General features: G+C 44.9%; 1 protein-coding gene across 1 annotated transcript in view; it reads left to right on the top strand.

The window, feature by feature from the left end:
• Nucleotides 1-5,420: 5,420 nt before the first annotated feature.
• THBS4 (thrombospondin 4) overlaps nt 5,421-16,800 on the top strand; it is a 38,852-nt gene continuing 27,472 nt past the window's right edge. Inside the window, exons 1-4 of the mRNA XM_082782623.1 lie at nt 5,421-5,580; nt 10,069-10,272; nt 14,573-14,820; nt 15,881-15,986. Coding sequence (XP_082638749.1) covers nt 5,493-5,580; nt 10,069-10,272; nt 14,573-14,820; nt 15,881-15,986 — 646 coding nt within the window. The 5' untranslated portion in view covers nt 5,421-5,492. The remainder of the gene's footprint in view (nt 5,581-10,068; nt 10,273-14,572; nt 14,821-15,880; nt 15,987-16,800) is intronic.

The following is a 16,800-nucleotide window of genomic DNA, read 5'->3' as shown; positions in this document are numbered from 1 at the left end:
CCTCGCATGGCCGCGACGCGGGGAGAGGGAAGGGGGCGGAGGCCGTGAGGGGACGGAGGGGCTGCTGCTGGCCCTGGGGGGCTCCCTCCGGTCTTAACCCGAAAGGTTTACCCTGCCTGCTGAGCGCCACCCGTGAACACTGCGGTGGTGAAATTGCCGCCTCGCCATACCCCAGGTGGTTACTTGAGGCGAAGTTACGGCTTTCCACAGGAACGAGGACGTTGATTTTTCATCAAATGTAAGGAAAAGTCGTCAGCAATTTGGCTTCACAGATAAGGAACCCTGACCATATTGCACCGGTCTTGACCAAGTCACAATAACAACCTGCTCACTGTATTTTTTTACTGCAGACATTTAAAAATACCAAGTCTGCATTTCATTTTCGCAGACATGCCACAGCACTATTTACTGTTAAAATACTCAACCAAGTAAAACAGTTCCATCCTTCCCACACAAAGAAAAATACCACCGTGCCTGAAAAACAAAGACTGCACTGACCACCCTTACTCAGGTCTACCGTTCATAACGAGATGCAGAGACCAAGGGCAAAGCTTCTTCCTCCCTGTCTCCTCAAATCACAGAATTGACTAGGTTGGAAGAGACCTCAAGATCATTGAATCCAACCTCTGACCTGACACTAACAAGTCCTCCACTAAACCATATCACTAAGTTCAACATCTAAACGTCTTTTAAAGACCTCCACGGATGGTGACTCCACCACTTACCTGAGCACCCCATTCCAATGCCTCACAACCCTCTCAGTAAAGAAGTTCTTCCTAATATCCAACCTAAAACACCCCTGGTGCAACTTTAGCCCGTTCCCCCTTGTCCTGTCACCAGGTACGTGGGAGAACAGACCAACCCCCACCTCACTACAGCCTCCTCTAACGTACCTCTAGAGAGCGATAAGGTCGCCCCTGAGCCTCCTCTTCTCCAGCCTGAACAAGCCCAGCTCTCTCAGCTGCTGCTCATAAGACTTGTTCTCCAGACCCCTCACCAACTTTGTAGCTCTTCTCTGGACTCACTCGAGCACCTCGATGTCCTTCTTGTAGCGAGGGGCCCAAAACTGAACACAGTACTCGAGGTGCGGCCTCACCAGAGCCGAGTACAGGGGGACGATCACCTCCCTAGCCCTGCTGGTCACGCTGTTCCTGATACAAGCCAGGATGCTGTTGGCCTTCTTGGCCACCTGAGCACACTGCTGGCTCATATTCAGCCGACTATCCACCATCACTCCCAGGTCCTTCTCTGCCTGGCAGCTCTCCAACCACTCATCCCCCAGCCTGTAGCTCTGCTTGGGGTTGTTGTGCCCCAGGTGCAGGACCCGGCACTTGGCCTTGTTGAACTTCATGCAGTTGGCCTCAGCCCATCGGTCCAGCCTACTGAGATCCTCCTGCAGAGCTTTCCTACCCTCAAGCAGATCGACACACGCACCTAACTTGGTGTCATCTGCAAACTTACTGAGGGTGCACTGGATCCCCTGATCCAGATCATCAAAAAGATATTAAAGAGGACTGGCCCCAGTACTGAGCCCTGGGGAACGCCACTAGTGACTGGCCTCCAACTGGATTTGACTCCATTCACAACTCTTTGGGCCTGGCTATCCAGCCAGTTTTTAACCCAACAAAGTGTACAGCAGACCAAGCCATGAGCAGCCAGTTTCTTGAGGAGAATGTTGTGGGAAACAGTGTCAAAAGCCTTACTGAAGTCAAGGTAGACCACATCCACAGCCTTTCCCTCATCCACTAAGCACGTCACTTTGTCATAGAAGGAGATCAGGTTTGTCAAGCAGGACCTGCCTTTCATAAATCTGTGGTTTCATAAATCTGTGGTTTCAGATGTCCGTGAATTTTGTGGCAGAAAGTGCAATAAAGAAAATCTACCACATGGATCTGAGATTGTTCAACTACAGTTTATGAGGAACATGAGAGAAGAAAAACATAGCCATTTTCTTTCCTCAGAAAAATACATGATTGGGAATATTAACAGTAGTGATTGGTTTTCTAATGGCTAATTTACATTTCCCCTTGTAAAGAGGTACTTAAAGTACAGGTTCTAAAAGATACCTTTCTTCACCTCCCTTCAGCAGCAGCTGACTCCCAGTCAGTCCTCCCAGGTACTCTGCTCACCGTGGTGTCATCTCGCTGAAGTGGGCAAGCTATGGAAGCAAGACTGGCTCTTACCAGCCTCAATCCCCAACATCTGTTTCTCTATGGAGGATGAACCAGCTTATGTCTCTCCTTAAGGCAGGTTGCAAGCATGCTTAGAGGTTAACAGGAGAATAAACTTCCCTTGTGTTGCCTTAGGGCCTAGTTCATCTCTGCACTGTTTTGTAGTCCTGAGCAAAGACAGGAAAAAAAAAAGGCAATCTGCATCTTCCCTCCCCCGTCCTGAAGCTTTCCAGGAGCTTTTTCCTCTTGGTTGCCTGAGTGGAATTCTTATTAGTGTAAATGAAAAGTAAATAGGTATGTGGATGGATGCTTTGACTTGAAAAAGTGGGGTTTCAATTTGTGTTTCTGAAAAAAAAAAAATCCTCTGAAACTTTGAAACCTCATCTTCTACACACCCTTTTAATGAAAATGTGGCAGAATCAAACCCATAAGTGTTGACATAAATATAGAAGGATGTGGCTTAGAGTTGTATTTTCCTGAAACTGTACTTGCATTAGGATTTCTGTATCTTAATTTCCCATGTATCCTGACTTTTAATCATCCATATAATGTCATAAGCAGTGAGTCTCCTGATGGTTATTAGGAGCAAAATATGACATCTGAATTAGGCAGTAGAGATTCCTTCCTACATCCTCTACCCCATTACTTAGAATTCGAACAAGCTATGGACACTTGCAAAGCAAAAACTATCACATTGGCAGCTTCTCTGTATTCTCTACATTTAGAATTTTATCATTTTACATAAGATAAGCAGGACAAATATTTTAACAGTAGAGGTTTACTTACTTGCAGATCTTATATAAAAAACGTCAGTCTTACATTCCTATAATAAAATTCCTCATAAAAGCTTACCAGCTCTGTGAAAGTTTCTTGAAAATAAAATGCCCAATAACCACTTCCTGTTTTGTGTCCAAAATATTAACATCCAATAAGTTAAGTTGAAGTTTGTTCTTCAGTAAAGTTTGTTCTACAGAAGAGTAAAAAAGTGATAGATAATATTCTATTGTTGTTATTGAAAATGATGGTTAGAAGGTTAAATTGTCCCATCCAGACAGCAGATAAACATTATACTTTGTGAAAATCCCTTAAAGAAGGTTGTGCTTGAACACAAAATCTCCTTCAGTCTGTAACATGCTCTAGTAATAAAACTGAACGTAGAAAAGAAAACTTGAAAAATTGCAGCAACTTTTTTACGTACTGTCTAGGTTCATTTAAACATGGAGTTAAACAAAGACATTGTGAATTTACCCTGCTTTGTTTTATTATGCAGCATGCTCTGTTTGCCACATTTTGCTTCAATGGGTATTCTTGGTAAATAAGCACAACCAGAAAGCAGGCAGAGCAACAACAGAATTTGGCTCTCACTAATGCAATACTAATGAGTATATAATGCTACAAACAAGATCTTCCTCCCATAGGGATGATTTGTATCAGTCCAACAGACCCTACGGTAACTAAATCAGGAGTGGAAAACAAGTTAAAAAGATGTATTAAATATTTTTGACAGAGAAGGGAACTTTTCAAGAAAATATTTCCTACATTTTGATAAAGAAATTATAGGGTAAATGGTTGTAAATAATTGATAGTCTTCCCTTAGATAGGTGAAAGCAAAACTTTACCATCCTTTTAGCATTTTTTTTTTGTTTCTGTCAGCTCTTGTCACTGAATACTTTAACATGCAGCTGTGATGATTTTGCAGATCTTCAAGACGTTTATGTGTCAGGTGTGTAAACCTGTATTTTCAAAGAACGCTTTTTGGTGACTAAGAGTTTCTCCTTCATGCTCACAGAATGCAGAGCAACATCACTTCTGCTCTAGCTCCAGGTATTAGCCTCTCCAAAAATCCTGTGCTGTCTCCATCCTCTTGCTCAGGGACAAGTTCTGGACTGAAACTTCCTTCTAGGAAGCTTGTGCCACTGTAAGTCCCCACTTTTTTTGTTTTGTTTTGTTTTGTTCCATGTCTTTACCTCTATCCCTACTCCTTCCTTCCTGCTCTGCAGTGCTCTGCTCCCACTGCTCTGTTTTCTCTTCTCACTCAGCTGTGCTGCTGCCAGCTGAAACCACCACATCATACTCTCACTTCCACCACATGGGCAGGGATGGTGGGAGTGAAACCGAGGCGCTTCTTACTGCGTGGAGACATACACGTAAGAGCAGTGGGGTGAGGACGTGGGAGCACATTGTGCTGGGACACACTGGTTACGTGGGGAGGCACTCTCCAGCCTTGCAACAGGCAGAGAAAGAAAACAGGCAACTGAAGGAGAGGGTCAGCGCTTACACGAATAGGCTAAGGAGCACAGTGTGTTCAACGGCATGGGGTACGTGCCACGTGTGAGGGCCACTAAAGGGGAGGTGGAATATAGGCCAGCTGAAGGTGTTTGAAAATCTCACTGCATGTGTTGGAGAGGAGCCCACGCCCGTGCCCTGCGCAGCCATGCAGGCAGACCCTTCCCTGCGCAGCGTGCTGTGTCTTGCCTTGCACACAATGAGCCCCCTGAGGGCTGTGCTCTTCAGTGCTTGTTAGCTGTACGCGCCACCTGATGTGGCTGAACACTAATCAACCCTACTTTGCTCCTTAACATAAAATTTTTCCTCCCATTGTTGCCCTTGTTCTTGTGATGCAAATAGCATCCGACAGCTCCGACTATTCCCACTGTGTGCCGGGCAGCAAGCTGGCAGGGGAGCAGCCACGGCTTCACGGCTTTCCTCTGCTGTGGCAGAGGTTTGTCTGCGGGGCTGGGGGGCGCACAGGGACACATGGGGTGAGGAGGGGTGCACAAGCAGGTCGGGAAGCTCACTGCGTGCTGGTAGTTCATTCACGGAGTGCAGAAGCACCTGGACGTCACCCGGTCCCTCGGGACACCTCCTGCTTTGCTGGCAGAAAGCGCAGAGGGGGTCAGCTTGCCGCCAGCTGGTTTCATGTGGACGTCGAACAAACCCAAATTTTGGGGCTGAGTCGCCCCCCCCCCAGGGGGCTGCCTTGCCTGTTCCCTCGCTGCTTGAAGTTTTCTGGAGGGGACAGAGTGGAGCAATGACACCCTGGGGGGATGTCATCGCCCCAACTTGAGGGCTCCTCAGAGACCCCCGCCGGCCCCGGAGCCGTACCCAGCCGGCCCCCTGCGGGCGGACCCCGACCCCCTCCGCCCCACAGCGGCCGAGCCCGGCCCCCGCCCGCCCCCTTCGGCCCAGGGCAGCCCGCCGCCGCCCCTCCCCGTTAAACAGCGGTCCCGGCGCGGAGCAGCTCGCCGTCCTGCCCTGCCTTTTACCCTCCTCTCCCTTCCCGTCCCCTCCTTTGCCCGGCCCGGCCCGGCCCTGGCCGCCATGGGGTGGGATGGCGGCGCTGCCCTGCTGCTGCTGCCCCTCGCCCTGCAGCTGTGCCCGGGCCGCGCCGCGCCGCCCGCCCCCCGAGGTAAGGCTCCGTGTCTCTATATCCATGCCTCTAGAGCTCCTTTCTTTATTCATTTGGCCTCCCCTCGCTCACAGGAGGCTCTGGGTTTGAGCCTCCCTGCTGCTGGCTCGGGGAGGGGAGCGCGCAAAGTGCCTGCCGAGCCCCCCTCCCTCTGCCCCTCCGCCCCGCCTGGATTCAGGTGTCCCTCGCTGCTCCATCAGCCGGCGTCTGCCCCCTCGAAAATCGGCAGAAATGGTGGATTTGGGGGCGCAGGGGTGCGCGGCAGCCGCCTCGAGCACCCGAAGTGTGCTCCGCAGCTGCGAGGTGCCGGCTTTTGAGCGAGGGGTGAACCGCGAGGCGATGGGAACGCGCCCAGCAGCTGCAGCTTGTAGAGTGCATCTTACACGGGGAAGAAGAGGCTGTCTAAATCCAGCCGTGCCTCGTACAGCTGCGTGGTGTGCGTACGAGGTCAGCACCTGCTTTGCTGTAGAGCGCGCATCAAGCGAGCTGCTGGCATTGTAATGTCATCCCTTGGCTCGGCAGGTGAAGCAGAGCTACAAGAGAGGTTAATTTGGCTGTGATTTCTGAAAGCCTGCATAAAAATCAGTCGTGATTAGAAATATTTCAGACAATTAGTCATCGTTGTTTAAAAAACAGTTCAACAAAATTGATTTTTTCTTTCAACGAAATGACTTTTTTTTTTTCCAACAAAATCAAGAAATCCACTTTGGCAGGGCAGTTGGCAGTGAAAGAGCCCGCTCTCAGCCTGGGAAATCTGTAAGCTTGTCAGCCCGAAATCACTGCAGTGGGGTCAGGCTTTCACTCGAGATGACTAATGGGTCAGTAATTATTTTGAAACATGCTGAGCAGTGGTGGAGTGCTATTTACGTATGTACAGTTATCATGGTTAGTTGTGACTGGAGAAGAATCCTGGAGGGTTTCTGAAAGCTGGTGAAACATAGCAGCACTATTAAGGGAAATAAGGGTCTTTTATTTTGTGTTCTGTGCTCTCCTGTGTCACTAGTTTATTTTTATCATGTCCCTTCCTGACATCCTATTTTCAGAGCTAATCTTGATGTTTTTGGTCACATCTCCAAAGACTGTTTTGCAGCAGTGTCCATGTGTAGGTGACCTCTTGTTACTGTTCTCATAGGAGGGTGAACTGGTCCCTTCAAACAAAAAAACAAAAAAAAAAAAAAAAAAAGAAAGAAAGGGGGGAGAGCTGGGGGAGAAGACTTTTGGTCTGTGCTGAGTGTTCTGAGTTCAACCTGGTGGGTACACACAGTGGCACTTGTGCTCTCAGGCATGCCCAAGCCATTGCTCTCACTGCATCAATTGAAACCAGATGCTTGTGCCTTCCAGCTTTGGCAGTCCTATCTTACCAGTTTGTTTTCAAGTCTGCCTTTCCAAGGAGAGAAAAGAAAAGATGAGATTCTTCTTAAAAATGAAATCTGAAATTGTTGTAGATCTTGTTCCTTCCAAACAAGCAATTCTCTGTAAGGTTTAAGAGCTGTCTGCCTGCCAGCTCTACTTAGGGTGAAGGATGAGCTTTTCTTAACCCCACTGTTCTTCTGCTAACCGCTTCTGCTAGCACATGTGTAACTTAAAGCAAAGTATAGATTCTCACACCTCTACATGCTATTAGTGAAGACACCCCAAGAGAGGGTTCAGTAACATGCTGCTGAAGGATCCAGATCAGGCAGCATGCTTTATGGAATGCAGCTATCAAGCAAACTAATCTGAGCATTCATTTAAATATACAAATTTAAAGAAATCAATTACATTTTTCTGTAAGGTTAGACAGAAGTTCGCTGGTGTCCAATCATTACTTTTATAATACTTCTGTGCTTTGTATGAAATCAACCAACAGAACTAGAAGTACTGAACAAAATGTGATAGCACACTTTTTTCCTGTCAGGCTTAAGTGCTGTATTGCAGTGCTCCATTTGAGGACACAGCTGTGTAGTAATGGTTATTGCCTGCAAAATGGTGTTGTACAGAGTAGTGAGTTGCATGTCAGGCTTTTGTTTGAGGAACTGTTTTGCTTTCTGTGGACCAAATGTGCTGAAATTCCCAGCCTTTTGCCACTGCTGTCTGAATCACCGATTTCAGTTGGAGCCATGATTGTCCTGGGTGCTGTAAATCTGAACTGAATGAAAGGGGAGAGAATTTGTTCAATTCATCTTAGGTATGTTTCTTAGTTGTTTAACAACAATATACAAGGGTGTGCAGGCCATGGGCCTGATCCCTTTTGCATAGGGTGATTTGGGTGAGGAAATTGAGTGCACCCGCGGTAAGTTTGCAGATGAAACCACGCTGGGGGGAAGTGTCCATCTGTTGGAGGGCAGGAAGGCCCTGCAGAGGGACCTGGACAGGTTGGGTCAATGGGCAGAGGCCAATGGGATGAGGTTCAACATGGCTAAGTGCCGGGTACTGCACTTTGGCCAAAACAACCCCATGCAGTGCTACAGGGCTGGGGCAGGGTGGCTGGGAAGCTGTGCAGAGGAAAAGTACCTGGGGGTGCTGGTCGATGCTCACCTGAACGTGAGCCAGCAGTGTGCCCAGGTGGCCAAGAAGGCCAGCGGCATCCTGGCTTGTGTCAGGAATAGTGCAGCCAGCAGGAGCAGGGAGGTGATCGTCCCCCTGTGCTCTGCTCTGGTGAGGCTGTACCTTGAGCGCTGTGTTCAGCTTTGGGCCCCTCACTACAAGAAGGACATCGAGGCCCTGGAGAGGGCTATGAAGCCGGTGAAGGGCCTGGAACACAAGTCCCATGGGGAGCGGCTGAGGAAACTGGGGTTGTTTAGTCTGGAGAAGAGGAGGCTCAGGGGAGACCTCATTGCTCCGTGAAAGGAAGGTGTGAGGAGCTGGGGGTCAGCCTCTTCTCACAGATAACCAGTGCTAGGACTAGAGGGAATGGCCTCAAGTTGTGCCAGGGGAGGTTCAGGTGGGAAATGAGGAGACTTTTCTGCTCAGAAAGTGCAGGCAGGCACTGGGATGGGTTGCCCAGAGAGGTGGTGGAGTCACCGTCCCTGGGGTTCAAGGCAAGGTTGGACGTGGTGCTTAGGGACATGGTTTAGTGGGTGACATTGGTGTTAGGGAAATGGTTGGGCCAGATGCTCTTGAAGGTCTTTTCCAACCTTGATGATTCAGTGCTTCTATGAAAACTCTCAGTAGAATTGTAGGATCCTTGGACTTGGTATGGGTGTAGACTTGAGCTACGATCTATATTCTTCTATGAGATGAAGGGAAAAACATCTTCACTTCTTTTTTGGAAATAACATCAGTGTCCAAATGAATGGATGCTTTAGAAAGAGCAACAGAAACAGCACAAAGATGGACTCTAATTTAAGGGAATAAGATTTACCATATGGCTGTGGGTGGGACCACGTGCCCATATGGTTGTGCTCTGAGCACTCTTGAGTGCCCTTCAGCTCACGGTGTATGGAAATACTGGTTTAGTAGGATGGTCCCAGCTTCATAGGTGATGGTCCGTCTCTGAGGGAAAAGGATGGCCCAGCTCTGATAGGCCTATTGGAGTGGCAGTGGTGTGCAACTACTAGATATACCTGTATATTTAAATAGTGTTTGTGTATAGTCATTTATCAGTCTTCGTTGGAAAGGTATAATGTACATTCTGCTCTGATGGAAGCAGGCTGGAATAAGACTTTACTGAGAATCTTCATGTAATAGGTTGAGCTTGGGGACATCACAGATTTAGGAACACTGAGGAATAACCCAGCTTGTTGTTTCAGTGCCATGAGGGGGATCGCTGGCGTACTTATGAGTATAATACTTAGACTCTTTGCTGATGTATTGTGCAAAAATTAAAAAGAAAAATTGGAAACAGATTTCACTATGCCTTCAGGGTTATTTTTTTGTCAGGCCTGTCTTTCTTTGTTATCTGTGCCAGAAGGGAAAGATGAGTCTTATTTATATATTATATCTTCTCAGAAGTCAGTGAAGTAAGAAGGAGGCTATGAATATCTTATTACTTACCTGGCTCTTTAGCATTTTAATTGATGCCCTGCAAATGTCATCAAAATATTTCTTAGGATAAGCACACTGGAAATCTGTCTGAAATTTTGATGCTGGATTCTGAATGTAATAAAAATATTCATTTGAATTTATGAAAGCAGAAATAGTTTGAAAAGATTTCTGTTGAGGTACATTGCCAAAGACGTGAATCTTGGAGACCTACCTGGAAATATTTGACGACATCAATTTGAAAACTATTTCTGTTTTTCTAAATTATCAATAATTCCTTTAAAAAAAAGTCACAGAAAGGTAGTTGGTTGCAACAAAATCTCTGTAATATTTTCATATTATTCACTTCTGTTTTCATATTCCTTATTTTAGGAAGGACATTTTGTGCAATTTTAGAGTATCTATATGGAAATAGAGAAGAGTGTGCAATCTTCTACAGGGTGGCGTAGGGACGAACAACTTCCAGGTGGAGTTATTCTCTGCTCATTATTGCATTTAAGCTGCTGTTGAAACTTTATTTTTCAGTTATTGATCTTCTTTCATATTCCAACAAGAGAGTGGTAACAAACTTCCTGCAACAAGCACTTGGCGATCCTACGCTGAATGAAGTGTTCTTGCTCTCAACATTCAAACTGCAGCCAAAGAGCACAGCCACCATATTTGGCCTGTATTCATCAACTGGAAACAGCAAGTATTTTGAGTTTACAGTAGTGGGACGGATGAATAAAGGTGAGTTGTTTGGAGTAAGTAGAGTAAAACTAGTATGGGATCCATGGTTATTGCTACCTCACAGAGGGACATTGAAAATAGCGTGACTAACCTTTGTGCTTGAGTCATTCCTGCTGAGGGTTGTGTCCACTTAGCCTCCCCCCTCACAAGGCAAAAGAGTTGGCAACATCCACTCTCCCCTTCTGCTGCGTCCCTCTTGCTGGATGCTGCTTGCTCCTGGGCAGGGAAAGCTGACCTGACAGCCAGCTGGTATCCCTGCTCTACCATGCAGCTTGCTTTGAGTAATGCTGAGAAAGTGGGGGTGGGGGCAAAGTATTGGAGAAAGGAGTCATTTTTTTTTTTCCTCCTTTTCTTCCCCCTTGGGACAGTCACTGGTTCTTATTACTTAGGAATGCGAGGGACACACGCACATGCCGCCTCATGCATATGAAAGGCCAGTTCTTGTTCCATTGACCCTGGAGGTTAGCTGTGACTACGCAAGACAAACATTCCTAGCACTTACAGGATCTTTTGGGTGAATTAAAGTGTATGTTCGTAATTTAATGAAATTGGTTCATTAGGAGGCAGAGTAGAAACTTCAGTAAATTTTTAGAAATTGATAGTTTTCATTACTCTCTAGACCGTATCTAGGATATATTGCAATATTAAGGTTCAGTGAAAAATGATCAGATGATGTAAATTATTGTTGCTCCATTGACTTCACCACTGCTATGATAATTTGTTGCTGTCGTTATTATGGTCAGGCAGCTGACTGAGCCTATATATAAGAAACTACTCAAAAATGTCAGTTGAGATACAGGAAAATTATTCTATATGCTAAAGAAAAGCACAACTTTTATTTGGGAAATGCAGGGAAGTGAGTTGGATAAAACACTGGTAGTTTTATCAGGTCTACCAAAGTCTTTCTGAGGTCAGAGAATAGTAACTTTTCTGCTCTGTTTGTACTGAGGGCAGGTAAGAAGTGGTCACTCAGTCATATCAGTAACTGTAGTGCAGTTCCTAAAACTGTTTACTTAATTTCTAAATAAGTGATATATCACACATGCTTTCTCTCTATTCCTCTCTCACTTGTGCATGCACAAAATTATGCCTGTAAATGTTATATAGGAATGCATATGTATGTACACATGTGTATGTAAATAATTGTAAGCTCATCAAGCTTTTCAACTTGCAACAATACGTGCGTGACTGATAGTTACTGATATGTATGGTAAGTCTGTTATAATTAATAGACTTAGGAAGCTTCATGGTGGAAAGTTGCATGGTTTCTTTTGATTTTGTCCTCAGTATATTAGAGTTGTATTTGAAAAGTGTCTGTGACAGGATCGTAGTGTACAGATGGACAACGTGAAGAAGCTTCTACTGTCAGTGACTAGTGCCATTTTTATTCTGAGTAGTTGTAGGGCTCTTGTAACCTACCTGTTGCAAAGGACTAGTTGAACATGGGGAGTCTTTTCACAGCAAGTCTGTTCTACGGAGGTCTCTTTGCCTCCTTGTTATTTTAGAGCACCTTGTTTAAGACGTATGGCACTGTGTGAATAGTAGGCAGTGTTTCACAGTGTTTTCACGTGTGATTTCTCTGGAAGTGTCAAGTGTCCCATATGGCTACTTCATACAGTAAGTTAAGCTGTATCCAGAAGATCATCACGTGAGCTGGAAGTATGGCGCGTGGGGGCTGTTTGTGATCCTCTCAAGGGTGGAGATCATCACTTCAGTGGTGAGCCAATGTTGGCATCTTAGCAAAACGTAAGGTTTAAATATCTGGGCTTTTGGAAGGATGCATACAGGCATTCCTCTGCATGATATTTCTGCTTACGCACCCAGGTCTGATTTAAGTAGCCCAAAGCCAGCCTCAGTTACCTTTTAAAATGCTACATACGAAAACTGTATTCCCTATGGTTTGCTGATGTTCTGTTTTTGTTATGGTAAACATGATAGTAAATATGTTCATAATACCAAAACGCTTTTTAAAGCACAAACTTCGTGAGAATTTTTTTCCCTTTGATTTGCTAAGTCCATACTGAGGTCTTGCCAGCCCAGCATTAGCTTACCTACGTGATGTAATAACTTTTGCTGTGAATCTCTCACCATTTTATAGTCTTACTGGTGCAAGATACGTTGAGGTAAGATGTCCTAGGTGTATCTGAATTGCTGGGCAACTGCTTAACTTGTTTTGGTTAGATCAATGTGCTTCTTAGAGGCAAATTGCAAATGAAGTCTGTGGGTTTCTTATTCTTTTTGAACAATTCCTTTCTGGAAAAAAACAGCAGTGAATGCATAAAACTAATATAACTTAACAACTCTGTAAGGTGATTCCTACTTACTGTCAGGATTAGTAGTTTCACTGAAAGTTTGTTTCCTAAATAGAGCATGTGAGCCACTGAGCCTCGGGAATGTCAGTGTAAGATATCTTAGCAGCAAAAAATTAACATGGGGGCTTGGATGGGTTAAGTCTTATGGAGGCAGTGGTCCAGCAGAAATCTCCCTTCAAAAGCCTACTCTAGTTTACCAGATGGGTATTTGGCTTTGGCTGAGGAAGGAATACTTGATCATTCATCCAAGCCAGACTGCTGCTTGTCTTGAAACTGTTCTGGCAGGGTCTGTTTAGAGCCTTGCCACCATCTCTCCTCCTCCTTTAACTTACTGCTGCACTTGGTCACTATGAGTGCCGGGCCCAGATCCAAGGACCTTGCTTTTATACGACCCAGTGTGCATAATATTTACATAAGTAAAATGTCTGCAACATACTCTGTCTTGCCAGATCTTTGAGTTGGCCAATAAGTGCTAAATTTTAGCAAGTTCCTGGTGACCTCATGCACCTTTGCGGAAATCTCAGCGCTGGCAGCATTTTGACATAGACAGCAGTGAAAACATTCCTGATATTGATCACAGCTGCTGAGGCTTTAGCAGTAGTGTAGAATTGAAAGATGGAGACATACCCAGCCCTGTTTATGCTGGTATAAATCTGAATTAGTTTAATCATTAGACCTAGCAATTAAAGATTGTCAGGCATCTTCTGAGTTATTGGGTACATGTCCCCTACTAGCTGAAATAGCACGATGTCAGAGGGTACATTAGTAGTTGGAAGTTGAGAAGAAAATTTGTTACATGAGTAGAAATGGCATGAATTCAGTAAGTGCTAGACTAATGGCTTCTCTGAAGCTGGTAAGAGCTTTTTCCTTCTATCATATCCACAATTTTTAGTCGTCCTCATTTCAGTGTAGACATTTCTTGAAGATCAGAGTATGTGTGAGCTCTTGCTTGATGCAATAGTGGCAGTGCTCTGAACTTCAGACAGATGTTGAAAAGAGCTGGCACTTAACTACTTAGGTACACAGTGTCTGTGCAGCTTGACTCCTCAGTGCATGGAACTGTTGCCACGAGGAAGTAAAGGACACGCAGAGTTGGTGATCGGTGGCATCTTTAAACCAAGGTCTTTTTAACACTGTAGAATTGTTATATGCTGTCTGGATGCTCTCAGCTCAGTGTTTATGCAGATATCTGTGTGCGTTCAGAGAGCTAGAGAGATTTTTGTGGAGAGAAATAGCTATCTGGTCTAAGAGATTTTTAGCTTGGAGATCCTAGCTTACAAATCCAATTTCCTAAGGAAGGAGTCATTTTTAAAATACTATGCCATATGTAAGAGTTTTTGTTTGGCTGCTCTTGAGGTTTTGATGGTGCATTTTATTTCTATTATCTGTTGCTTGAAGTATCAAATAGGTAATTCACAAAAGTCTTAAAGTAAGAGTGAGAAGGGAATCAGTCATCTTCAAGGGCGGGATGTGTCTTTTCTCCATTGTATTTTTGTTTTCATATCTGATTTGTTAGAGTAAAATGCGGATTATCTCATCGGAATTGTGCTTTCTTCAGAGACGCATTTGGTTACACTGTCAGATGGCTTTGAGTGCAATATGCTTCACTGAAGCTGATTTTCTAGTTGTACATTTCTGCTACCAAGTATTTATAGGACTATCAGATATGTACCTGCCAAAGTGCTGACTGCATGCTGCTAGCTATAACTGCTACCTTTATCACCGTTTTTTAGCACTGTGTGTCCTTAAGGTGATGTGTTTCATTGCTTAAGCCAGTTAAAAAGGCTTGAGCAAAGCAGTGGAAAACTTCCTACAGGCAGCAATTCCTTACACACTGGGCGTCACACAAGAGTTCTGGTAATTTGAGGGTCCACATCCCATTTATTCTTACCATGTCCAGAGAGCAATTACAGATTTCCACAGGATCTTTCTTGATCAGACATGGATTATTCGCTACCCTCTGATAGTCATTCTGTGTTTTGTTCCAGTGGTACTTCGTTATCTGAAGAGTGATGGGAGGTTGAACTCAGTGATTTTTAGCAACATCCAGCTGGCTGATGGGAAACCCCATGCTGTCATCTTGTGGCTGAGTGGTCTGCAGCAGGAATCAAGCACAATAGAGTTGTATCTGGACTGTCTGCAAGTAGGTGCCATTCAGGACCTGCCAAAAGCATTTTCAACTCTGCCTGAGAGGTCAGCAGCAGTAGAATTGCACATCTTCCAGAAGAAGCCACAGGTGAGCAGGAAAACTGGGAGCAGGGTGAGCACTTGGAGGGACCGTCAGAGATCCTCTGGATCACTGAATCCAGATCTCTGAAATAAATGTAAATAACGTTCCCTATCAAACAGCTGAAATCTTAGCTTCACTGAACCCAGTAGTAGTTTTACTATTCATTGTAAACACAGTTTCTGGCTTTTTTTTTTTTTTTTTTTTTTTTTTTTTTTAAATACAGCCTCCATCACTTCTGTTTAGGTGCTTCTTGGGGACTGAACTTTTGTAAGCTCTTAACCGATACAATAAGGGCAGCTCTTCATGAGCTTCTTACAGCCATTGAGCAAGGGTGAGTAACCTGTGGCTGGTTATGTGGTTCTTCTCTTCATAAGCCACGTGGACTTAGAAGACAAAAGTGGCAACTTGTGTGTTGCCAGCTGAGTGTCAAAACTCCATCTGTTGCACTGCAATGGCTTTTCTGCTTCTGTCTCCCAATCAGGGATTGGCATAGCCTCATGTCAGTTCTGTATCAGTAGTCCAAGGTAAAGAGTATCCTCCTCCACAAGCATCTTCTGTCACTGTTAATGCAAAATTTGCTTTAGGAAGTGCAAAGGCATTCTGCCCCCAGGTGGCCCCTGAGCTTTGTTTCATTGCAGACTTGAAAATGGGGAATCACCAAGGAGCTTACATACTTGATATGAACGTAAAGCTGTTTGAGAGGGGGAAGAAGGACTGCTTTGGATTCAGTTCAACAACAACAAATTGTGTACCACAATATATTTAAAAATAAAAAATAAAAAAAAAAATCCCACTATGTGAGATTATATGAATTTTAACAGGTGGGGGGGGAGGCAAGGAAGAGTTTGAAATAAAAGCCATAGGTATTTGAAAATCTGCAAGGCAACAATTTGGGATTTTACTACAGTTGGGATGGTGATGGGCAGTTCTTAAGGGAAGGTTTAGGAGCCCTACGTGCTTGGGAAGTACAGATCTTCTTTGAAAAATTAATCTGCTTTCTCTGATATTTTGCATTATTCCCATTCTTGTAACAGAACTGAACTCTCGCTTTTTGTTGTGACTCCAGGATACACTGGATGAGCTGAAGCTGGTAACCGGAGGAACACTTGCCCAAGTGGGGAACCTGCAGGACTGTTTTCTTCAGCAAATTGAACCTGCTTCTCAGTACAATGGTAAGGCCTGCAACCAGGAGTTGAAGTGGTTCATGGGGATACCAGTGCAAAGAAGTCATTCTGGTGAATATTAAAAATGTGGAGAAGCTCTATAGACAAGTATGCTAATTATTTGACCAATTTACAGCCATGACAATATTCCAGGAATGTTTTAGAAATGTCTCAATTTGGAGAGAAAACAAATACTGTCCAGTGATAAAGAACTGATGATCTAGTGGAGAAGGAGAGTCAGATGATTAGAAGAGGCTTTTTAGTGTAATTTTGTAAGATGATACTTCTGTGAACACAGTCTGTTTGTGTCGTTTTTTGTGGGTCACCTGAACACTCTGGAGACAGGAAGGACAAAGCATGAGAGGTTGCAGGGTGTGTTGGTGCTGCAGTTACAGAGCCTGTGCATCTGTGTGGAAAAAGCCATTGCAAGGCAGCCACTAGTCCTGCCATAAGTTAGCTGACATATTTGTTCACCTGCTGGGCCAGAAATCTGCTGCAAAACCAAATCCTTTTCTTGCTGTGCTATGTATTGTGGAGACCAAGCTGGGAGGAGGGAGGAAAGAAAGGAACAGAGGCTGTTGGGATTCCTGCAGGGATGCATTTCTGCTGCATGCAGTCCTATGTGACTGCACTCTCAGGCGAGGATGCTCTCTAACCTCTCAACGCCGCAAATCCAGGCTAGACTGCCCCATCTGTACTCCTTCCTAGTCCCTGTCATCTGCCTTACTGCTGTGGGTGTGAGGGAACTGAATGGATTCACACTGTGTGCAATATGTTAATATGTGACAACAATGGGGGAGAGAAAATAAGTGAGCTTGAGACT

The sequence above is a fragment of the Aythya marila genome, assembly GCF_965140915.1.
Source record: "Aythya marila genome assembly, chromosome: Z".
Lineage (NCBI taxonomy): Eukaryota > Metazoa > Chordata > Aves > Anseriformes > Anatidae > Aythya > Aythya marila.
This window is presented reverse-complemented; position numbering and strand designations above follow the sequence as displayed.